General features: G+C 41.5%; 1 protein-coding gene across 1 annotated transcript in view; it reads left to right on the plus strand.

The window, feature by feature from the left end:
- myo3b (myosin IIIB) overlaps positions 1-26,637 on the plus strand; it is a 398,335-nt gene that overhangs the window by 95,727 nt on the left and 275,971 nt on the right. The window contains exons 8-9 of the mRNA XM_033024000.1: positions 6,160-6,225; positions 15,886-16,038. Of these exons, the coding sequence (XP_032879891.1) occupies positions 6,160-6,225; positions 15,886-16,038 (219 nt within the window). The remainder of the gene's footprint in view (positions 1-6,159; positions 6,226-15,885; positions 16,039-26,637) is intronic.

The following is a 26,637-nucleotide window of genomic DNA, read 5'->3' on the forward strand; positions in this document are numbered from 1 at the left end:
ACACAGAGAGTGGTGAATCACTGGAACTGTCTGCCACAGAGGGTAGTCGAAGCCAGTTCATTGGCTATATTTAAGAGGGAGTTAGATGTGGCCCTTGTGGCTAAGGGGATCAGAGGGTATGGAGAGAAGGCAGGTACGGGATACTGAGTTGGATGATCAGCCATGATCATATTGAATGGCGGTGCAGGCTCGAAGGGCCGAATGGCCTACTCTTGCACCTAATTTCTATGTTTCTATGTCACCCATTCCTTCTCTCCAGAGATGCTGCCTGACCCGCCGAGTTACTCCAGCATTTTGTGTCTACCCCCAAAAAGTGCGTTGGTCATATTAGTACTTTAAAGGTGCAATTTTCAATGTTTCAAATTCAGGGTGCACCTACGTACTTGGTTTTGCATAAATTGGGAAATTAACACATTTATTCTATTTTGATGAACTTACATTTTTCCAGATGACAGTATTAATTTCATTGTTTCTTGTACATTATATAGAAGTGCTGCTTCCACCTTCTCGTTCATTAACATTAATGAAGTAAGACATCGCACTGGTTCACTTAAAGCTGCCATTCACCTAATGTCTTCCAATGTAATAGTTGTGGCACAATTCTTAGAGTTTGGATAGATTAAATAGATGTGAGCACATAATAACAATGTAAAAATGAACCAATTAAAGTAGCAGGTTAAATAAATTCTTGTTTAGAAAAGCCACATGAAATGACATAAATTGTTGGGATGTTTATTTTATTAGATTAGTCCTTGCTGTTTTTAACTGTTGCCATTTAGCCTCGAACAAATGTATCCTTTTAACATCTGTGAAGTGAATAAAGGTCTAACTTGTTCCTATTTAGAAAATAAGTTTATAAATCCTGGCTTGGACATGGCAAAGTATACAAAATATATGAACATTTGTTAAAATGAACAATTAATGTAACAAAATATTTGGATGAAATCCACATTAGCTATTTAATATCATGACATTAAAGATGGTATTGGCATGATGCCCTGGTATGGAGAGGGTAAAAGCATGATGCTTTTACCCTCTGAAATCGAAAGGTATTGACCACATCAGAATTCCAGGTGCGAGATGTTGGAAGCATTGCTGGCATGCCAGGCCTGGGGGTTTTACAGACTGAGACCAATAATTTGTCCTAAAACCCTTCATAACAAAAACAGCGATTAAGTATTTTACCAGGGCCATGTTTCTTACTTCTTCATTTATGTGGATGAACTAATATAAATATAAACCTGCTTTTACTTGTGGTTCTATGTCAGCTGTGAGAGATAGATCAAGTACAGAAGTGCGAAAGCATATTTGGTCATAAGGGTGCTGTCGTACATAGTTTGGAGTGGAGATCCAAAAATGTGAATTCAAATCCCACCACAATAGACAACAAATTTAAATTTGGTTCATTAAGTAAATGGGAATATAAAAACTAATATCTTTAATGATGACTAGCAAATCAGCAGATTGTCTTGTTCTGTAATGACCTCCAGGGAAGAAAATCCATTGGCTCTATCTGCTATGTGAATTTAGACTCTCGGTAATGAGGCTGACACTTAAGTACCCTGTGAAATTGCCACCAAACTGTTCGTTTGAACCAAATTGCTACCAAAGAATATAATAAGTAAAAAAAAACCCCAGTGATATTAAGGTAACAGATTGGAACATGAAAATAGCATCATCACCCTTTGTGAACCAAATCTTACGCATATGAGTCATAGAGTCATACAGTGTGGAAACGAGCCTTTCGGCCCAATTTGCCCAGGCTGACCAACAAATGACCCAAGGAAGGGTGGGGCACATAATGGCCCATTGTTTGCTGGGGAAGAGGTGATAACAGGGATACAGGGAAACCACTTGCTTCCCTAGGTAAGTACAGCTCCAAAATTGCTTGATGTTTAATACCATCCTGTACAGCCTGCTTGGCTGGCACTCCATCTCCTTAAACACTACCGAACAGAACAGTACAACAGAGGAACAGGCCATTCGGCCCATGATGTCGTTGCCCACCATGATGCCAATCTAAACTAATTTGTCATTTATTTCCTGCATGTTCATGTGTATGTCTAAATGCCTCTTAAATGTCACTATTGTATTTGGTTCCACCTTTTCCACTGGCATCAACCACCGTTGTTAAAAAAAATCTTGCCTTGAAGATCTCCCTTATAGTTTCCCCTCTCACCATAACCCTATTCCCTCGAGTATTTTTACCTCTGTCAGATTACTCATTGGCCTCTAATGCTCCAGAGAAAACAATCTTCACTTTTTCACACAGAGAGCTGTGAGTCTGTGGAATTCTTTGCCTCAGAGGGCGGTGGAGGCTGGTTCTCTGGATGCTTTCAAGAGAGAGCTAGATAGGGCTCTTAAAGATAGCGGAGTCAGGGGATATGGGGAGAAGGCAGGAACGGGGTACTGATTGGGGATGATCAGCCATGATCACATTGAATGGCGGTGCTGGCTCGAAGGGCTGAATGGACTACTCCTGCACCTATTGTCTATTGTCTAATCCAAGGATGCCCAATCTCTCCTTGTGGCTAATACAATCCAATCTAGGCAATGCCTTAATGAATCTTTGTCTGCACACTCAAAGGTTTCAAAAGTATTTTATTGTCACATGTACCAATTAAGGTACAGTGATATGCAAATTACCATACAGTCATACGAAAAAAAAAGCAACAAGACACACAACTGCATAAAAATGAACATAAACATCCACCACAGCAGATTCCCCACATTCCTTTCTCATTGTGATGAAAGGCAAAAAAAGTCCAACTTCTTCCTCTTTATTTCTCCCACGTCGGGGCGGTCGAACCATCTGTCGGGGCGATCGAAGCTCCCACGTCGGGACGGTCGAACCATCTGTCGGGGCAATCGAAGCTCCCGCGGTCGGGGCAGTCGAACCATCTGTCGGGGCAATCGAAGCTCCCACGTCGGGACGGTCGAAGCTCCTGCGGCTTGGAGTTCCCGAAGTCGGACTCTGACCAGAGTCCGCAAGCACCCATGGTTGCAGTTTCGAGGTCGATCCCTGGCAAAGGGTTCACGGGCTCCGCGATGTTAAAGTCCTGTAGACTCCCGTGGTGGTGCTCTCAAAGTCTGTCTCCAGCAAAGGCCGCCAACTCCTTGATGTTAGGCCGCAGTGCGGACGGAGATATGATACGGAAAAAAATCGCATCTCCGTCGAGGTAAGAGATTAGAAAAAGTTTCCCTCAACCCCACCCCCACCCCCCACCCCCCACTAAAAACAAGCTAAAGAACACTAAAAACATATATTTAACACATATTATTTAAACATGACTAAGGAAAGACAGACAGACTGTTGGCAAGTCAATCATTGCTGGCGCCACCCGGTGGACATCTCCCAGTCACACATCTGTATCAAAACTTACTGTTGTTCTGCATTGCATTTAAAAATCCTGGAACTCAGTACCTTTGCGTGGACTGTGACAGTTTTTGGAGCAGTCTGATGCTAATGTTTCATGGGAAAATGAGTCAAGAGAGTCAAGACTGTTTTATTGTCACGTGTCCTGAAACTGAACAATTAATTTCTTAATTGCAGTGGCACAACAGTTAACCAGAGTGCTCTTTAAACATAGAAACATAGAAACATAGAAATTAGGTGCAGGAGTAGGCCATTCGGCCCTTCGAGCCTGCACCGCCATTCAATATGATCATGGCTGATCATCCAACTCAGTATCCCGTACCTGCCTTCTCTCCATGATAAACAACAAAAAAGTTCAGTATATAAAAAAATAAACAAACAATAATAGTGCAAAGATAAAAGCAATGCCCACAAATCAATGTAGTTTGGAGCTTAGTTGGAGGTCATAGCCTGATGGTTGTTGGGAAGAAGCCGCTCCTGAACCCGAATATACAGTTTTCAGACTCGTATACTTTCCTCCCAATGGCAGGAGTGAAATGAGAGCGTGGCCAGGTTGATGATGCCGACTGCCTTGGATCTATAGATCCCTTTGATGGTTGGGAGGTCAATTCCCATGATGGAGCCACATTGTGTTCATAGCACTGAATGCTGACATTACCAGCAATCTCCATATCTCACGAGAAGAACAACCAGAAACCATTTCCTTTTATTGTGGAATTTACTCCAGGTTTTCTTTTGCAATTTACAGGGCAATTGATTCCACGAAGCCCAAATGTATCGGACTGTATGGTCACTGTCCATGAAGAACAATGGAGATGGATTACTTGTCCATGAGTGAATTTTCCCAAATTTTCTTTCATTTAAATTAAAGATAGGAAAACTCGACAGGCTCCTTTACTGCTGTTCCCATGGCAATTCATTCTATCCAGATGCAGAAAAATGTGGACCATAATCTTTTAAATAAGTTGAAGAAGCACAGGTGAAATGATAGTTCGTGAAATATCTGCCTGATCCCCAGAGGTAATTTAATGATACTCTGCGATATTACTCTGAAACTACAATTTATATTATTTGACCCTTACCACTTTGTTCCGCAGCTGACAGATCCACAGGGCCAGAAGCATAAAAATTCATCATGATTCAGAGTATTTTATTAGTCACTTATCATGACAATTGCCATTATCATTCTTCACAAGATTTTTATCCCGATCACTATTAAAGGGATTAATCATGTAATGGTATTTATGGCATATAATTCCAGACTCATTTAAGTGTAGAGACACCAGGAACTGCAGAAGCTGAAATCTTGAGTAATTATTCATTTAAGAGTACATTTTCCATTTATTCACTGTTTGAACATAGTTTAAAATTCCTGATTTGCCTCTCTATTATTCATTCCACAGACTTTTGAAATCCTGGGAAATGATCTTTCAGCTTTTGATTTTACTGCGTTGAAAACAAGTTCATTGCTGTGTCCTCTCATAACTTACAGCTCATGGGCAGCAATACTTATTGCTTTGCGTTAACCTATTTATCAATGTCTTTTTGAAAATAGGATGAGCAAAGGTGTGCATTGAAATATTGCAGCAATATTAATTTATGCTGATTTTCAAAAACATTTTGTGGCTAAGTTAAGTGGCATTGAAAGTTATTTGAGTATTTTGATTAGCCTCATTGATTATAGCTTTATGTTACTGACACCTTTACCAAGATTCCCATTCATACATATTCATGGACTTCAGTAAATGCAGTGGTGCTGGTTTCCGATGGGAACGCTGACGGATGCACCACACATCTCTGTCCTCCAGTTCCTGCGGACTTCCACCACTGGAAGTATAGGATTTTGGTGTGTGTGCGTTATCATCATTCCTTACAATGCTATGTACAACAGTGATCGCAACTCCTACTGAAGTATAGATGGCTGTTGGCTCGCTAGAAGCTCATTCGCACTTTGACAGGTCTTGTTTCTGGTCCTGCTGGGGGTCCACAGCCCCCTCTTCACCTGGCAAACCAGGTGGGGGAGACGGTTTAGTCGCCGACTATCCGACCATGGAGCAGGTAGCACAAGATTACATGGTACCCTTGGCAGGAACTCCCCCCGACCTGGGGGGACAATAGAAAATGTATTGTCTTTGGAGGTACAGCGTGAAAACAGGCCCTTCGGCTCACCCAATCTACCCCGGCCATTGATCACCTGTACACTAGTTCTATCTTCTTCTTGCGTATGGCATGTACAGCCTAAAGCTATAGGACAATTTGTTCTATTTGATCTTATTTGATTGTGCACGCCGGGTTGATTGCATTCGTCGAAACGGGGCGGACCACGTGAAGGTTGCAATCTTCCATCCCACTAGTTCTATGTTATCCCATTTTAGCATCCTACACACTAGGAGTAATTTACAGAAGCCAATTGATTTACAAACCTGCACCTCTTTGGAATGTGAGAGGAAACTGGAGTACCTGGAGAAAACCTGTGAGGTCATAGAGAGAACGTAACCCTCCGCACAGACACCACCGGTTGTTAGGATCGAATCCGGGTCTCTAGCGCTGTGAGGCAGCAGTTCCACCTGCTAAAATCATCAAATATTATTTTTCTTGAAAAATTGTAGATTTATTTCCTTTCTCCATTTATATTTTCATTATGAATCCATTTCAAATTGTGATTGTACATTTAGCAATACTTAACTCTGCACTCAAACAAGTTGACCAGTGAAATGCAATGAAAGTATAAATCTTACCTTGTAAAATAAGTTATTAATTTTCCCTCTGATTATTTTTTTCAGAAATCCACCACCAACTTTGTTGCACCCGGAAAGATGGTGTGAAGAATTCAACCACTTTATTTCACAGTATGTAATGCATCCTCTAAATATATTTTGTCCAGAGTTCAACTGTACAGCATTGAATTTTCATAAAGTTGACAGCCTAACTGATTTTGCATAATCAATAAAACTTAAAATTAAGCATGGCTATCTCTAAATCATAAAATATTTATAATGTACTTAAAAGCATTTTTATTCAGGATATTTTTATTTCTTGAGTTCAGTCTGAACAAAATGACATATACCAGAAGTATTATTTATGCAATATAGTTTGTATTCATATGCATGAAATGAGCATAACTGTTTGCACCAGTATTTATTGCCTATCCCTCATTGCCCTTGAGTTTTTGATGAGTTATCTTTTAAAACCATTGCAGTCTGTCTGGAACAGCTGCAGGTATCCTGGTGAAGGTCACCCTGATGTATTATTGCATCTGGTGACACAGCTAGAATGGTGATTTTAGTTTATTGTCATGTGTACAGGGTACAGTGAAAAGCTTTTGTTGTGTGCTAACCAGTCAAGTTTCCATATTTCCAAGTCAGGGTGGAGTGTGATTTGGAAGGGGACCTGCAACTGGAATACCCATGCATCTGCTACCCTTCTTACAGTTATAGCATTCATGGAAATTAGCCCTTTGGCCCAATGACACCACGTCAGCCATCGATTTTCACCAATCTCATTTGTCCTCTTGAAGAGACAGTTCTGAACTAAACTAGAGGCTCAAATGTATGGTTGGAAACTGTGGCAGGTCTTGCATGCGATTACTTCCTACAGGTTGAAACTGTAGCTCAATTGATAGTGAACCATCACTCCCAGTCGTGCTCAATGCTTTCAATGTTGGCTTTGAAAGCGAGAACAATGATTCACGTTCATGGATCCCCACTACCCCTGACAACCAGTTTTCTCAGTCTCTATGGCCAACATCAGAAGATGCTTCTTGAGGGTGAACCCTTGGAAGGCGCCTTCTCACTACTATGGTCTGAGGTCCCCACCTGCCTTAAAAGGATTTCCATGATACCATAGAATCATAATACCGATGCCCAAGAAGAGCACGGTGACATACTTTAATGATTGCTGACCACTGGCACTTGCATTGGTTGTAATGAAGTGCTTCGAGAGGTTGATTATGACCCAAATTAATCCTGCTTCAGTAAAGACCTGGACCCTTTTCAACACCTATTGCAATAATAGATTGTTGAGTGGATATGATCTTGTTGGCTCTTCATTCTGTGCTGGACCACTTGGCCAACAGGAACAAGTACATCAGGCTGTGGTTCATCAGCTACTGCCTGATGTAAGTGAATTGATGTGGGTCCAGTTCATTACTGAAGCAGTAGTTGATTTGGATCAAGCATCATCACCCCTCTAAATTTAGTCAAACTCGAGGAATGGGGTCTATGCTCCTCCCTAGGCAACTGGATCCTGATCTTCCTCAGCGGCAGACCTCAATCAATACAGATTGGCAACAACACTCCCCCTGACTCACCATCTACACAAGGCACATTACAGCCAATATGGAGACTTGGTCGAGAGAAGGAGAATTCTGGCAGCCCAGCATTCTAGGATTCCGTGTTTCTGATGTGGTAAAGAGGGATGTAAATGCGGTGAAAGAGCGGCACTAATGATCAGGGGTATGTGATCGCAGTTCTTGAAGAAGAACTTGGAGTAGCATCTGGAGGGCTCATCCATTGATGCAATATTGGTAATCGGGAGTAAGGAAGATGCAATATAGTGATGCAATATTGGTAATCGGGAGTAAGGAAGATGCAAATACTGTGATTGGGTTATTCTATAGTCCTTACTATCACCAGGTGGAAATAAAGGAACAAATATATAGGCAGGAAATGGAAAGGTGCAAAAGCAACAGGATGGCTGTAGTGATCTCCCCAATATTGACTAGGACTCTCATAGTGCCAGAGGCTTAGATGTGACACAATTTGTTCGGTATATTCAGGAGTATTCCCTGACAAGGATAGGTAGTTATTCCAACTAAGGAAGTTGCCATACTAGACCCCATATTGGGAAATGAGGCTGGCCAGGTCATTGCAGTTTCAGTGGGAAAGCATTTTCGGCCAGCGATCAAACCTCCTTGAGTTTTCAGGTAGTTATGGTTAATGATAAGATTGGATTTCTGGGGAATGTGCTAAATTGGGGGATAAAAGCTAATTACAATAGTATTTGGCAGGAGCTGGGGAAAGTAGGTTGAATTTGGTAGAGTTATTGGTAACTTTACATCTGGAGTCGCCTAAAGGTTAGCTGATCAGAATTCAGGACCAGCATGTTCCTGAAAAAATTACAAGGGCAGCAAAATTTGGGAATCTTGTATGACAAAAGGTGTTACGATTTAATCAAAAAGAAATGGCAAATATATGGAGAGGTGACGTTTTGGGTCGAGACCCTTCGTCAATTGGAAGAAGGATCTCGACTTGAAACATCACCTATCCATATTTCCCATGGTGTGAAAGGAGTGGGCCAGAAAGTGGGATAACATAGAACTAGGGTGAACGGGTGATTGAAGAAGGATCCCAACTCGAATTGTCGCCTGTTCCTGGTTGCCAGTGTAAAACAGATACCAATATTCTCCTAGCATTTTCATGCTTGCAACAAAATGTGAGTTTCTCCCATTTAGCTTTCAAATCAAATATTACAGTGCTCATTTTAATTGATTTATTATTATCAGGCTTCCTCCTACATATGTAATAATCTTTGAGTACTTGCTTGTAGAGTTTGCTCCTTGTTTCATGTGGCTTTCTTGTATTCATTTTCTTTTCAAAACAAGCAAGCAACACATTGGAGGGCGAGCAAGCAAGTCTTTTCAGAGACAATAGGTAATAAATAGTGGCTTTACCGATGACTCTAGTAAACATCCCTCATGCTGTACACTTAACTTGATTCATCAGTGTTTGAACACTGACAGTAATTCACTTTCCTGCAAATGTAATTTTGTCTGGTTTCTTGTAGGAATATTTAAATAAACTACAAATGCAAAATAAACTGGTCACTCTTATTTTCTATGATGAAATTATACCTCTAACCTAGTTCTAATAATTGATCCATTGATACTGAAGCATTTGTTAGCAAATTAATGTTGACAGTGGTTTTTACAAGCCAGAAATACAATGTACAATGTAAATAAATGACTTTTTAATCTATTGAAACTTTTCATAATGATGCCTCTCATTAAGCAGTAAATTCATTGCTTGATTTACTCCTGATGGGCCTTAGCATTTTCCGGACAATTCATAATTCTTTGCCTTTTCAATGATGTGCATCATAGAAATGCACTTGGCCTTGCTCCAAAATCATTGATGACTGATTTCTTGCCACTGAAAGGATATAGATTAAAACAGTAAATGCTTTAAGGCTATTTGGACTGCCAACTCAATATTTTACCAGGTCCTTAATCTAGTCTCTGAGACTGGTGATTTAATTCTGGACTTCTTCATTGCTGCGTAAGACTTGTGCGTCAATTGCTGGAGACCACTACTAAATGATGTCTGATCTCAGGTTGGATTGGCTTGTTAATCTGATTTCCAAATGATAAATTAACTTGTACAGAATGGGAAGATTTTGTCCTTAAACAGCATGATTACCGAATTGCAATAATATCTCAAACAATTTAACATACAGGGTATTATCAAATTTTATGGACAGGCAGTTGAAAACAGCTGTTATTTTGTATACAACATTGCAAGTAACATTAAAATAGATGATCAGTTTTTGTTTTTGATGTTATCATTCGAGCAAACAATATTGACTTGCATGCCTAAATTGGGATTTCCTGCTGCATAAATAAGTACATTTGCTCCAATGTGTTGATCAAAACACAAAGTACAGGAATAACTCAGCAGGTCAGGCAGCATCAGTGGAGGGATAGAGGGAATGGATAGGTGACATTTCGGGTCGGGGCTGATCTTTAAACTCAAGAAGAAGGGTCCCAAGCCCGAAACATCGCCTGTCTATTTCCTCCGTGGATGCTGTCTGATTGACTGATACTGATATACCCCTATTTGTTTAGTGCTTGAAACCAAATGCCCAATCTGTCCAGCACTTTGCTCAAGGTTCCAGCATCTGCAGTTCATTGCGTCCCCAGTGTCATGATATTGTGCTAAACAAGTTACAGACTCAATTGCATATTATCTTGACCCATTCCTATTTATTTCATGAGTTCATAAGTGATAGGAGTAACATTAGGCCATTCAGCCCATCAAGTCTACTCCGCCATTCAATCATGGCTAATATACCACTGTGCAATCGTGCTGTCCCTTTGCCTCACCTGGAAGGGCTGCTCCATGGATGGTGGCGAAGGAGAAGCTGTAGGAACAAGTGTTGCATCTCAATAGACAATAGGTGCAGGAGTAGGCCTTCGAGCCAGCACCGCCATTCATTGTGATCGTGGCTGATCAAGGCCGCCAGCTCCATGGTATTGTGGCCGCAGAGCGACCGGAGATACGACCCGGGAAACAATCGCATCTCTGGCAAAGTAAGAGATTGAAAATAAGTTTCTCCCAACCCCCCGCCTACAGCCCACATAAAACAAACCAGAGAACATTAACACATACTTTTAAAAACATTAAAAATAACGAAAAAAAGACAATAAGGACAGACAGATTGTAGGCGAGGCTGCCATTGAAGCGCCATCCGGTGGTATGTGGTAAATAGCCGAAGCTCCACAACATTTCAGTTGAGGCCAAGATTCTACCTCCTCCAACCGTGTCTACTGAGAGAGGTGTTTTTACACCAATCTCTCAATTCCATCCTTCCACCACATGGCCCCTTCTGCCCTTCATCTCTCCCATGCTCCTCAGTTTACCAATGACCTTTGGGACCTGTCTCTTTATGTCAGACATTTCCCTCTCTGGTCTCAGTCTTGACTCAAGGGTTTCTAGCGCAAACACCCTACCCCCTGCCCGACACAGATGCCGGTTAATAAATTGAATTCCTCCAGCAATTTGTTTTTACCTCCAGCTTCCGGTGTCCGCAGTCTCGCGTTTAAATGTGAGTAGCTCCTGATGTTGGTACTTATTTTCCTTCTTTCTAACCATGAATCAAGCTGTCAGTTGTTGCAGTTCTCTGAAGGCACATTTCAGAGTCTGGACAGAGATGTTGAAGTCCTTAACTCCATGTTTTCATACTAGAAACAATTAATTCTGGTTCTATTTCATTCAAAACCATGTGCCGTCTTTTCTCCAGTCTCTCCTGAAAAGGTAATATATCCTCTTTCACTCTCGAGATACTCTGAATCACTTAAAGGCATATTCCTGTGTGCATTTTCTATATTCCCCCAAATAAAAGTAGATGAACGTATGCTGTCTTTCTAAAATAAATCATTTTGAAGCAACCCTATTTCCAAATACAATACATTAATCAGAATAGATCTTCATACTTAAGGTATAAAACTATGCAATATCCATAATGTGAAAGCCCTGCATGTTATTTTAGCTTGAATAAAGCATTTAATGTAAACAATTTATTTAACTTTCACATATCACTGAGATTAGAGTGCTTGCTTTTCATTTCCTTGGTCTGATGATTGACAAAGTCGAAATATAGCCTGTTCACTTAGTTTTCTCACTTAGTAGCAGATTGATTTCTTTTAAGTGCTCTTGCAACCTGAGGAAGTTTTACACCAAGTATAAATCTGCACTTCTATGGTCATCTCTTTAAAAGTGAAGAGCTCTTCAACGCAAGCTAGGAAACTGAGCACATTTGGTGTGAATACTTCATTATAAATAACTGAAAGGCTCCTTATAGCTTTTGAGTTTATTGAACAACTTGCTGCATTGTAAGAGAAATAAAACTGATTCAATCCTTTATCTGATTTTGGCTGCAGTATTGGTAGTTGAGATATAATTTACAATGTATTACATGTGTTCTGGAGGAGGGAAATCAATGCTGCTGACAGCTCATATGAAGTTCAATTTGCAAGGCAGCATTTAGAGGAGACATGATAGAAGTATATACAATTATGAAAGGTAGGGTAGACAGTCAAAACCTTTTTCCTTGTGTGAAAATGTCAAAAGTTAGAGCATAGCTTTAAGGTGAGTGGGGCTAAGTTTAAAGGAGATATGTGGGGCAAGCTCTTTTCCCAGAGATTGGTGGGTGTCTATAAAGCTTGTCAGAGTAGTGATGGAGGCAGATACGACAGTGGCATTTAAGAATCTTTTGGATAGGCACATGGATATACAGGGGATAGAGGGTTATGGATCACATGCAAGCAGAAGAGATTAGTTTAACTTGGCATGATTGGCATGGACATTGTGGGCCAAAGGGCCTGTTCCTGGGCTGCAATATTCTATGTTCTAAAAGCATTGGATCTTCTTGACTCTATCCAGTAGTATGTGACAAAGCAGGATAATTTTATATTAAAGTTCCTGTCAGTGTCAAGGCAACCATTAAGCTAGCTCATGAAAAATCTTGCATTTAATTGGCAACTTGAAGATGGTGATGTACAAATATCCCGAGGAGACACAAGAAACTGCAGATGCTGGTTTACAAAAAAAGACACAGTGTTGGAGTAACTCAGCAGATCAGACAGCATCTCTGGAGAACATGGATAGGGAACATTTTGGCTCTGAGGAAGGGTTCCAACCCAAAATGTCATCTATCCATTTTCTCCAGAGATGCTGCCTGACCTGTTGAGTTTCTCCAGCATTTGTGACCTTTTTTTTCAAGGAATCCCAAGAAAGGTGTCTTATCATATAAAATTTGACAGCAAGTTAGATGGGATATTAGGAGCAAAAGTTTGGTCAGTTACATTTGAAGGAAAATGGAAAAACAAGTTGGATTTGAGTGAACAAACAATTTAACGGCACCGAAGACACTGTTGCCATTGATCGATTGATGCAACATGCAAAATGGCCAGAATTGGAGGTGAGTGCAGACATATCAGGAGGGCTGCAATACTCGAGGTTGGGGAGATAAAAGGGGTTCTATAAAAGATTTTGGAAACTCAGATGAGATTTTTCATTGACAATTTTCTGGCTGGGAGCCTTTGAAATATTTGAACAAGAGGTAATAGGTATCATTTATCATTGAGGTGCCAGAGTATTTTGTACACTAAGATTTATGGAGAGTAAAAGTGAGGCAGCCAGCCAGAGACATTGGTGAACCAGATCAAGAAGTAAGTAAACCCTGGATGAGCTGAGGAAGGGACAGGTTTGAACTGTGTTACCTGGAGACGCAAGAAACTGCAGAAGCTGGTTTACAAAAAAAGACACAAAGTACTGAAGTCACTCAATGGGTCAATGTCTCCAGATGCTCCCTGACCCGTTGAGTTACTCCGACACTTAGTGTCTTTTTTTGAACTATGTTATATGTGGGAAGGAGTCTGATGCTAGACCAGACGATTGTGAATGAAATCTTCTCTATGGACCAAATATAAAATTAAGGTGGCAACTGGTCTGCATTGTAAGCAGTATGTGTATTTTCCAATAGATGTGCAGATTACCACAAAGCCCTGACTCCAATGTGTAGTTCATTGCACAGAATTTTAAGAGTGATATGTTTGTAGTTGCTGGTGATTTTCCTATTCTGATTAAAATTCAGGTACTTGACGTTTGGTAAAATTAGTTATTAATATGACTTGTTCTGTAACTGCAAAGTCTGCATTCTGTTTCATCAGTGATTTTTTTCCCCTGGTTGTTAAGACTTCCAATGTTGCCATCTGACTTACGAATAACAAAATGGCAGTTTACATCATTAAGGGACAGCAACACAAACAATGTTATCAGCAGCTGCAAGCTGCCTGCAGATTTTCAAGCCACATCATGCAGAACTATATGTAGGTGCCTGCTCTTGTTCGTGGGTAATAAATGCTTTATCCTCGGCCTCCAATTATGGCAGCAAATAGGTGCTCAGTGTGACAAAATGAAAATGGTGTTTGGATGCCGAGTTGCTAGATTGCAGCAAATGGCTGCAACCTATGGTTAATGTTGTAACGCTAATGAATTCTGAGAATTAATTTTCAGTTTAGAAAGCCTGATGAAGGCAGCCAGAATGTCAAACAAGATAAGGAATTCAGTGTCACAAGAGTTTGATTTTTATTTATTTTTTTCTGCTGGTGGGCAATTGTTTCTGACTCTTAAATTAGAGGTGGTAACATGGGCTACATCTTAAGCTGACTGCTGATGCCGGATATTAGCAAAACAAATGAATAATTACACACTATATAATATAAATATACAATTGTACTTTATGTGGGTAGAGCCCTTAACCTTACATGAAAAAAATCACAGTAAATATTAGAAATGAAAACCATTTAATACCAAACACTGAATCAGAAATGTAACTAGTAATACTAAAATGCAGAAGTAGCATACATTTAAATTCATCTAAATTTCCTACCCATTTAAGAAAAATATAACAATTTTTATTTCAAATGTCTGTATGTTAAACATTGGCTGTGGCATTCAGTAGTAGGCATCTCTAATTAATGAATAAGCAAACCATGATTAATTTCTCTGGGTGGACGTTGATACTTTTATCAAATGGATGGAAGATGGAGATAAGTTGCCTTTTATTTTTGTGCCTTTGCTAGCATGCTGCAATAAATAATGAGCACAAATAGCATCCAACAAAGCCTGCATACATCATTGCCAGGAAAGTGCAGAAATAAAACATGAGATCATGCCAACCAGTGACAAACTGTAGCTGTTGTGAACATAGAGGACTGGTAATAACCTCCTAGGAGGATAAGGTGTTAGAGCAATTGTGAAACAAGGTGAGACACCAGTAGCTTATCATTTGCTGTATACTCATAGTTCAAGTAATGATGTTTTACACTTGTTCAATGGTAGGTGAAACATAAAATAATGTAAACCAAATCTGTTTTAATATCAGGTCGTGTTTGTTATGCCTGTGTTTAACTTCGTACCATTTTGTAAAATGGAACACCAAAGGTTCTAAGTCAGAATAATCAAGTTAGTGGAGCTTGAATAAAGCATGTACCTCACATTGGTTATTTAAATGTAGGTTTTATTGTGAAGATGATTTCTATTAATACTTGGAGGGGAAATTATTTTACTATTTTAAGCAGCTGCCAAATGATATTCTGAAAAATACACAAAGTGCTGGAGTAACTCAGTTGGTCAAACAGCAACCCTGAAAAACTTGGATATGTGGTGTTTGAGTTGGGACCCTTCTTCAGACCCACTGAGTTATTCCAGCATTTTGTGTATTTTTCCATAAAGCAGCTTCTGCTGTACCCTGTTTTTGCAAATGATATTCTAAGTTTATAGTAGATTAACTATATAACGTATTTTATTTTCTGAATACAGAATCTCAAGTAAAGTAATACTAATGTTCCAGATTATTGATTCATGTTGAAATTTCCAAGCTATTAAAATTACTTTGTATTTTGATATTTTTGACCTTTTTAATTCTGCCATTTTTGGCTCAAAGATACAATTTTAGTTCATATTCATTCATTACTGTACATTACTAAATGTTAAAATGATAAAGTGACATTTATTCTTCCAATAACACTTGCAGAATTTTGACATTGTAATGGCATTTAAAAACACAGTTAAATATCAAGAAACATGATCAAATAATGTACACTTTTGTATTCTACGTTCTCAGTTTACGTGCATTTGAATGATATGATTCTCCGCATGAATAACACGGCATTTAAACCGTATGCTTTTCAGTATTTCGATTTGTCATTTCTTTCCCCCTTTTGCTAGATGCCTAATTAAGGATTTTGAAAAACGTCCATCGGTTGCCGATTTATTGGACCACCCATTTATAAAGCAAGTTCTTGGGAAATGCGCAACCCTACAGCAGCAACTAGCTAACCTGATCAAAGTCCAGCAAGAAGAATCCTCGTCAAAAACTAGGTATGATGCAGTGCTATCAATGTGATGGTCTTTTATTTGCATTGAAATTGAATTGACAGAAACAGCATGGAAACATGCCCTTCGGCTCACCGAGTCCATGCCGACCATCAATCATCCGTTCACACTAACTCTATGATGTTATTCCACTTTCGCATCCACTCCCTACACACCAGGGGCAATTTATGGAGTCCAATTAATCTGCAAACTTGTGTGTCTGGGATGTGTGAGGGAACCGGTGCAACATGAGTCACACGTGCTCACAGGGAGAATGTGCAAACTCCACACAGACAACTCTCGGGGTCAGGATCAAACCTGAATCTCTGTCGCTGTGAGGCAGCAGAGCTATCAGCTGTGCTACGCTGCCATCCTCTATCATTTGGCAGGGTACTTCAAAATGGCATGCCATATAAATAAACAATGTTTCATAATCCTGGGAATACAAGTATGTTGTTAAGCGATTCATGAGGTGTTACCTATTATAACAGCGTACTTTAGGTCGGTCTATAGAAATGCTATTTCCCCATTACAAGACTACACAGAAATAACTTGTACTATGCATTGGAAACGGAAAAAGATAATTCCAGGAAACTTCTTTATATTTTTGTCATTAAATAAGAAACATGAAAATAATTCATGCAGTGGTTCAAAAGTTAGGAGTGTAAATGTAGGAATCCCATTCCAATGCATAGTATCACCAGCTGGTTGGCAACGAGCTGTTTGAATAGATACAATACAATACAATACAATTCAATTTATTGTCATTTGGACCCCTTGAGGTCCAAACGAAATGCCGTTTCTGCAGCCATACATTACAAACAAATAGACCCAAGACACAACATAATTTACATAAACATCCATCACATTGCTGTGATGGAAGGCCAAAAAAACTTCTCTCTCCACTGCACTCTCCACCCCCGATGTCAGAGTCAAAGTCAAAGCCCCCGGCGGGTGATTGCGATTGTCCCGTGGCCATTAAAGCCACGCCGCGTGATGCAAGGTCGCACACCGGGTCTTGGTGTTAGAGCCCCCGGCGTGCGCTCGCAGAGACCCGCCGCCATTCCAAGCCGCGCGGGGCGGTGCTGTAAGGCCCCGCTCCAGGAGCTCTTCAACCCCGCAACTCGGGCGGGAGAAGTCGCCGCTGCGGAAGCCCCGAAAAGCGGTCTCCCTCCAGGGACCCGCGGGCTCCCGGTGTCACTGTCCGCCAAACCCGCAGTTGCAGCCACCGAATCTCCGGGGGTCGGGTCGCAGCAGCGTCCACCACAGCTCCACCCGCTCTGGACTCGGCTAGCTCCGCGACGGTGAGGTGAGTAGTCGGCACCAGAGCCCCCGGTCTACCTGTTGGAGGCCGCTCCTCATTGCAGCTCCAACGACAACGGAGACCCGACAAAGAAAAGGTCGGGTCTCACGTGCAGGGAGAGATTTAAAAGTTACCCCCAACCCCCCCACACCACCCCCACCCCCCCCCCACACACATACCCCAACAAAAAATAACAAAAACTACATAAAAACATAGACATAAAATAATAAAAACGCAGACGGACTGCAGAGGCCGCTGCAGACGAGAGTCGCGCCGCCTACCGGATAGATAGATAGATATAATTTATTTGCCACACAACCAGGGTTGGTGGAAATTTGGGTTGTCAGCAGCAGTACAATAATAAAGAACACACAATAAAACTGTAACACAAACATCCACCACAGCATTCATCACTGTGGTGGAAGGCACAAAAATTTGGCCAGTCCTCCTCCATTTCTCTCTCGTGTACAGGACCAGAGTCCAGTCAGTCCAGGATCGGCTCTTCCTCAGGGTCCAGACCTGAAACATCACCCATCCTTTTTATCCAGAGATGCTGCCTGACCCGTTGGGTTACTCCAACACATTATGTCTATCTTTCGTATAAGCCAGTATCTGTAGTTTTTTATTTCTACAGCAAAGAGCTTTGACTTTTTCCTTCTCGTGCACGTCATCCTTTGGGCTTGCAGATGGTACTTTATGTCACTGGTTTATTTAGAAATTGTACCTTTTAAAAAAGATAATGACATAAAATACTTCTTAGCATTCACAAACAGTGCTGGAGTAACTCAGTGGGTCAAGCAGCATCTCTGGAGGACATGGATATGTAACGTTTTGGGTCGGGATACTTCTTCAGACTGATTGTGTTGCAATACCTGTAAATACCCACCGAGTGGCAGGATGCAGCTATGTATAAGAGGTTTCTGCTGAAATCATTTAAAAACACAGTGGTCTCAACTCACTGGCATCAGGGGAAGTGGGTTTAAAGATTATTCTGCATTCCTTAAGGGAGCATTTTGGTTGAGGGATTGTCATCGCAAAACTTAGCAGTGCCTGAAGCCCAAAGGACAGACATTACTGAATGACCTTTGCATGCTTGGCTGGCTTTGCCCTTGCAGAGCTTGCTTGCAAGGCCAAAATGTCACCTCTTCATGTTCTCTAGAGATGCTGGCTGACCCGCTGAGTTACTCCACCACATTGTGAACCAGTATCTGCAGTTCATTGTGTCCAAATTATTAGTTGAGTCTGGGGAGAGACCAGGAATATTAATGGTGATGCATATGGTGTCCAGGGATAGGGACATGATAATGAACCAGATTGGAGGAGTTGGGAGTCATTATTATATTTTAGGTTTAGGTGATTATCGTCATATGTACCGAGATACAGTGGAAACCTTTTGTTGGCATGTTATCTAATTAAATAAGATAATGCTGCACATGAATACAATCAAGTCAAACATAGGTACAAAAGGCAGAGCAAAGAGAAAGATACCAGATTCCAGATTGTAGAATGTTATTAGTACAGCTCTAAGTAGTGATACATTTACAAGTGGAAAGGGAATATAAAAAATTGGAGCCATTGTATTGGATAATAGTAGATCCTTACCTGGGAACAGCATGCAAATAGTCGTCACGCTCTTGCGCCATTTTATCTCGTGAATAGGGGGTGGAAGGGGAGTTTGTTTCGTGATGGCATATGGTGAGTGAAGGAACTGACCCAAGTTGGGCGATTTCTGAGCGCCTTTGTTTACACGGATAAGCAACAGGACTATTCTGAGAGTGTAACAGCGGGTGCATCTTGCAATAGGATGAAATAATTTTGCATCCAATAGTATTTAAGTCAGGGGTCGGCAACCTTGTTCTGCATAGGGGCCAGGACCCATGTCTGTGAGCGGATGGCGGGCCACATCTATCACCATGGTTAATAAATTGAGGTAATAATAATACATACTAACTAAATTAGTAATTAATAATACGTAAATTAGTAATAATACATACTAATAATACATACTAACTAGTGTGACACTTGATGTTGTTTTTCGCATTAGTTTTCACGTGTTTTTCAATTAGTTTTCTGCAGTTCCCAGATCCCTCGCCTGCCCCGGGACTGGCTGCAGTTCCCAGGTCGCCTGCGTGCCCCGGGACTAGCTGTAGCGCCCAGGTCACCTGGCTGCAGTTCCCAGGTCGCGAAATCTAAGTGAAAGAAAAACCGCCTGCGGGCTGGATGATTTCAGGTTACGGGCCGGATTCGGCCCGTGGGCCGTAGGTTACAAACCCCTGATTTAAGTGATGTTGCACAGGAAATATTCATCTGATGGAAGAATCAAATCACCATTGTAAGCACAATTCGCAGCCAGAGAAAGAATCTGGATAAATGTGGATAAATGTGAGGTTATCCACTTTGGTAGCAAAAACATGAAGGCAGATTATTATCTAAATGGTGTCAAGTTGGGAAAAGGGAAAGTACAACAGGATCTGGGGGTTCTTGTTCATCAGTCAATGAAAGTAAGCATGCAGGTACAGCAGGCAGTGAAGAAAGCGAATGGCATGTTGGCCTTTATAACAAGAGGAGTTGAGTACAGGAGCAAAGTGGTCCTTCTGCAGTTGTATAGGGCCCTAGTGAGACCACATCTGGAGTATTGTGTGCAGTTTTGGTACCCTAATTTGAGGAAGGACATTCTTGCCAGTGAGGGAGTGCAGCGTAGGTTCACAAGGTTAATTCCCGGGATGGCGGGACTGTCATTTGCTGAGAGAATGGAGCGGCTGGGATTTGGAAGGATGAGAGTGGATCTTATTGAAACATATAAGATTATTAAGATTGGACATGCTAGAGGCAGGAAACATGTTTACGATTTTGGGGGAGTTCAGAACCAGGGGCCATAGTTTAAGAATAATAATAATAATGGATGGGATTTATATAGCACCTTTCTAATACTCAAGGCGCTTTACATCGCATTATTCATTCACTCCTCAGTCACACTCGGCGGTGGTAAGCTACTTCTGTAGCCACAGCTGCCCTGGGGTATAAGGGGTAAGGCATTGAGAAAGGAGATGAGGAAACACTTTTTCACACAGAGAATTGTGAGTCTGTGGAATTCTCTGCCTCAGAGGGCGGTGGAGGCCGGTTCTCTGGATATTTTCATGAGAGAGCTAGATAGGGCTCTTAAAGATAGCGGAGTCAGGGGATATTGTGTATGATCAGCCATGATCACATTGAATGGCGGTGCTGGCTCGAAGGGCTGAATGGCCTACTCCTGCACCTATTGTCTATTGAAACTGAGAATGCTCGAAGTACTTAGCAGGTCAGGTGACATCAGCAGAGAGAGAAGCAGTTAATTGTTCCGGTTCATGACCTTTCAATGGGCCAGTTTTTGGTAGATATTTAAAATTTTCAGCAGCGGTCTTGATGGAAGACCACCAAATGAAAACGTTAACTCTCTTTCTCCTCAGATGCTGCCTGGCCCACTGTGTATCTACCACATGTTCTTTTTGTATTTCATATTTCTAGCATATGTAGTTTTTTGCTTTCCAGAAATGCTGACTGGATTTTTGGGATGGAGTGAATCTAGTTGAAAAATTGATGCAATATTCTACTCCAGAAATAACATACGCAAAACACTGGGGGGGGGGGGGGGGGGGGGGGGGGGGAGGAATGGGGCTAGAACACCATAGCATGAATTTCAGGATTAGTGGCTGCAAGGTGCTTTTTGTTTATGTGCTGTGAACATAGCATCAGTCCTGTGACTGACAAAGATGTTCACATTTGTGCTGAGATTCATGCTGGCTGGTATATTGGCAGCCAGTGGAAGAATGAAGATCATATTTTCACACCAATAGATCATGACATCACACTAATAGATCATGAAATTACACCAGCAGATCATATCCGGTGGGTGCTCCGATTTCCTCCAACATTCAAGGTTCAAGTTTATTTGTCACATGTACCAATTAAGGTACAGTGAAATGAATTACCATGCATCCATACAATCAGAGCACAATACACACTAGAATTTACATAAACATTCATCACAGTGGAATCAACATTCTTCACTGTGATGGAAGGCAATAATATTCAGTCAATCTTCCTCCTTTGTTCAACTGTGGTCGAGGCCATGAACCGTCTGGTCGCCACTACGGACGGCCCGATGTACACGCCTTCACGTCAGGATGATCGCAACTCCGACGTCGGGACGGATCGGAACACACTCCATGGCTAGGAGTTCCCGAATCGGCCACTTTCTTACTGGAGACCGCGGCTTCATGATGTTATAGGCTGCAGGCCGGCGGTCGGAGTACTTCTTCTGGCGATCCCCAACAAGGGATCGCCCCGCTCCGCGATGGAAAGTCTACGCCATGCTGGCGGCTAGAAGCTTCGCAGACTGCGGCTTTCCAATGTTATAGTCCGCAGGCCGGCGGTCGGGGCTCTTCTGGCGATCGCCCCCGCTCCGTGATGGTAAGTCCGCCACGCCTGCTACTGAAGCTCTTGGCCGGTCTCCGAGAAAGGCCGCACTAAACCAGTTGTTAGGCCGCGAGGGGGGTGGGGATGCGACAAAGAGAAAAGTTGCATCTCCGTCGAGGTAAGTGACTGACAAACAGTTTCCCCCTATTACCCCCCCCCCCCCACACACTAATCCACACACGTTTGTAGATTAATTTGCTTTGGTAAAATTGTAAATTATCCCTGGTGTACGTGGCTCGCTGGTCGGTGCGGACTTGGTTGGCCGAAGGTTCTTTTTCCATGCTGTAGTTCTCTAAATTCTAAAGTCTAAAGAGATGCTGCCTGACCCGCTGAGTTACTCGAGCACTTTGTGTCTTTTTTGTAAACCAGCATCTGTAGATCCTTGCAGTTCCATCTGTACTTCACTCGTTGCAGTCTCTTTCCATTTAGATAATCTGCCTATTGGTTCCTCTTACTGAAATAAGTGACCTTGTACTTCCCCATATTAAACTTCACTTGCCATTTTTTTGTGCAATCACTCAATCTATTTATATCCTGTTGCAGAGTCCTAATATCCACGTCACAACTTGCCCTTGCACCTATGTTCTTGTCATGTACAGACTTGGCTACTTTATATTCTGTGTCCTCCTCCAGGTCATTAATATAAATAATAAATAACTGTGAATCAAGAACCGATCCGTGAACACTTTTATTCTTCCAACAGGAAAAAAATCCATTGATCCCAACTCCGTTTTCTCTATGATAATCGCAGGGAAGGTGGAAGTAGATGGAAACTGGGAGTGTCTGGTGGTGCATCTGGTAGTGTTGCTGCCTCACAACTCCAGGGACCACAGTTCGATTCTGACTATTATGGGTATTATATGTTCTCATGCTGAGCATAGATACATAGAAAATAGGTGCAGGAGTAGGCCATTCGGCCCTTCGAGCCTGCACCGCCATTCAATATGATCATGGCTGATCATCCAACTCAGTATCCCGTACCTGCCTTCTCTCCATACCCCCTGATCCCTTTAGCCACAAGGGCCACATCTAAGTGTTATTCCTGGGCACTTCAAGTACTTCACACATCCCAATGACATACTTGTGTAGTTAAGCAGCTTCTTTAAGTCACCCTGAATATAGGTTAATGGCAAAAAAAAAAAGAGTCCAACCATCTACTAGCTACCCCGCCCCACCTACCATTTGCCTGGCTTTGTCCTACTCCCACCTCTCTTCCAGTTTTCTCCCCCCTACTACAATCAGTCTGAAGAAAGGTTCCGACATGAAAAGTTACCTATTGCTGTCCTCCTGAGATACTTACTGCCTGACCCACCTAGTTATTCCAGCATTTTGTGTCTTTTTTTAATCTACTTGAAGTAGATGGGCATAAGAGAGGGAGAGAGATTGCAGGAATGATGAGAAGTGGGAGGGACAAATTAGGTTGCTGTGCTGAGAGTCACCATGCATCTTATGGGCTGAATGGCCATCCTTGGAGGAGTGAAGGAGGTTAAAGGATAGTGCCGTTGAAAGCGAAGAAGCTAGGTGGTGCAGGGTTACTTTAACTGATGCGACCCAAATCATGATTGTGCACCCTGCTGCTTTGCTGAGCCAATGAGTGGTGCAATACACACATGCTGCTTGCAATAATTATGTCAATCAGGCAGCAGCTTGCAGCTGGTGTGTTGTTTCCATTGGAAGCAATGGGCAATTTGTGATTCCTGTGGTCATTTTTGAACGCTCACCAAATTACCCTGCAGTTTAAATAATTACAAGATCTTAAGTTTTTTTCTCTGGTGTGGTCCTTGCTTCTAGTGAGTATTCCTACCCATCTGTGTACAGAAGCAGATAAAACCAGTTTTCATTTTCTTGGATTTTTGAAGAAGGAGTCAGATTTTCTGCATCCTTTCCCAGAATAAACTACAATCATTTTGTATAGTGAGTCATGAGTGCAGCTGTGCACCTATAAATCAACTGTGCATCTATAAATCAAACAAAATGTACTCCAAAATTAACTCAAGAGAAAAGGACTACGGATGTATCTTATAAAAAGCCTCATATTGGGTCATCATAAACTCTCACCTGACTCGGTGTGACAAAAACACTGTAACAAAAACGACGAAATCGCATACAAGAACTTAAGGGTTACAAATCCTCTATTCATCTCAAATGAAATTTGGAGATTAGTGTGCAAGCCATGATAAAGGTTTGATGTAATCTAAGCAACTGTGTATTTGTGGCAACAATAAGTACTCTGATTCACTGTTATAAAACATTTAAAAAAACTTCCAAAGAGTTTTCACTTTGTGCAAACACAGCATAACCTTGGCATGCAGTGATAATGAAGAGGGTAAATTTACACCAGATATTTGAACATCAACAAAGAATTTATGAAACTCAACACTAACTCAGGTTATTTATCTACCTCGATGAGTGCACTTTCTGAGGTTTAACGTGCCTCGTGCTACAGGTCATTATCCCCCTACACTACATAGCCAATAGTCTGGGTTCTGTATGTGTGGTCACTGTAATATGTTGCCTTATTTAGGTGTTTCTTGACTCTGGTTCATCCCGCCTTTCTGGCACAGATCTAATGGTTTTGATCTTGATTTGTACCGCAAGGTTCATTATCGTACATTGTTCCAAACTGTAATGGTCTGGAACTCTTCACCTTCTCTTGGTATTTGAGATAATTGTCCAGTTTCTGTTCCCTTTTTCTGGGCCGTCTCGTGCCTTATCCTCCAGAGTGCCTGTTCCTGAGTCTGGTGGTGCACGCTTTCAAGCTTGTCAGATCTGAGCTGGGAGAAGAAATGACTGGGGTGGGACAGTCTTTGATTACGTTGGCTGCTTTTCTTAGGCAATGTGGTGCAGAAGGAGTCAATGTTGAGTAGTCTGGTCTGTGTGATGGAGTGGGCTACATGTACAACTCTCTGCTATTTCTTGTAGTCTTGGGCAGAGCTGTTCTCAAAGCAAGTGGTAATGCAACCTGAATGTATGCTTTCTATGGTGCATCTGAGGAGGTTTGTAAGACACTGGACATGTTGAATTTGCTCAGTCTCAGACTCAGGAAGTAGAGGTATCAATTAGTGTGCTTTCTTGACTGTCGCATCAATGTGGTTGGTCAACGACAGATCATTGGTAATATTTATGTCAAGGAACTTGAAGTTCTCAATCATTTTCTTTGGCACCATTAATGCTGATTGAGCTATGTACTCCACCATGCTTCTCTCATAATTGTTCACCCCGCTTGTGTGTTGAAGGGTAAGCAGTGGAAGGTAGCTACAAGCTAGCTGGTGGCCATTTAAAATTGGATAACCTGGGGCACATGCTGGAATTTGAAGAAACATTCAGTTGTGGTGGAACATACATTCTGATGGGCCTGCAGGTTGGGGAAAAGAACAACTTGAGAAGAAAGCCATGTGACGCTTCAAGGAATTCTTCTGTTCTTATTTAAGATGTTTATTTATTTCGGATGTAAATAAGAATATGAAGTTAACAGAAGGGGCAGCTGCAGTGATCACCATTTTGGTCTTAGGGTGGTGCCAAGGTCGCATTTAGATTAATTAGTGAGATATCTGCTCAACTCTGGAATGGTTCTTACCCTCTCAATGTTTTATCACACAGTCAAAGCTTGCACTTTTCAGACAACAGAGAGCGAATTCAGAAAGTTGCAAGGAAATGTATAAGCTGATAGTACAAGGTAGTAAAATGGATAATGGTAACCAGAGCGTGACAGGAAGTGGCAGACATTTGCGTATACCTCCAAATGTAGACATGAGTAAGAAAAAATTGTAAAAAGGCAAAATTGAACATTTTTGATCTGAGTGCATGCTGCATTTGTAATAATGTTAAAGGTAGACACAAAATGCTGGAGTAACTCAGCGGGACAGGCAGCATCTCTGGAGAGAAGGAACAGGTGACGTTTTGGGTCGAGACCCTTCTTCAGACTGGTTACCTTTAGTTACCTTTAGAAAGGAGATAAAGAGAAATTTCTTTAGAGGGTGGTGAATCTGTGGAATTCCTTGCCACAGAAGGCTGTGGAGGACATGTAAATGAATATTTTAAGGCAGAGATTGACATATTCTTGATTAGTAAGGGTGTCAGGGGTTATGGGGAAAAGGCAGGTGAATGCAGTTGAGAGAGAAAGATAGATCAGCAATGATTAAATGGTGCTGGTGGGGCAAATGGCCTAATTCTGTTCCTATAATTTATGAGCATTATCTTATGAAGTTAGTAATGCATGAAGAAATAAGTGAGAATGATTTCATAGCCATTACAGATATGGTTGCAAATTAGCCAAAGTTGGGAAGTAAATATTCAATGGTGCTTAACTTCAAGGAGAGTGTCTCTGCGGTCTTAATGCTGCTAATTTTAATTGTGGATGAGTGGATAAGAACACGCTGTAATAAAATATATGCAGGATTCAAGGATTTGGATCAATGAACGGAGAAAGCACATGCTGAAGAGCACAATTAACTCTTAAAGCAAAATACAAGTAAAATTAACAATAAAGTAATGATACAAAATAATATCTCACGTCCCTCTGTGTATTCGAGGCTTCTGTCTGCACTGGCTGGCACCGGCACGCACCATGGTCCAAGCTCTTCCCCTCAATACTTCCCCCTCTCGGTGAAGATCTCTTCAATCGCTCCCCCGCTGGTGGTTCTCTCCCCAAAGGTGAAGCTCGCTTCAATCTCTCCCCATCTGGTGAAGATCCGCTATCTTATAGACTTTTATCTCTAAGAACAACAGGTGACAATGTGGCAATCTAGCCATTCACCTTTGTACCATAATGGCGTGAGTTATGTCCTATCAGATGCCGAGCCAGTCTCGGATGTCTCTAGGAAGGCAAAGCTTATCTTACTCACCTC

Source organism: Amblyraja radiata, chromosome 7, assembly GCF_010909765.2.
Source record: "Amblyraja radiata isolate CabotCenter1 chromosome 7, sAmbRad1.1.pri, whole genome shotgun sequence".
Classification (NCBI taxonomy): Eukaryota; Metazoa; Chordata; class Chondrichthyes; order Rajiformes; family Rajidae; genus Amblyraja; species Amblyraja radiata.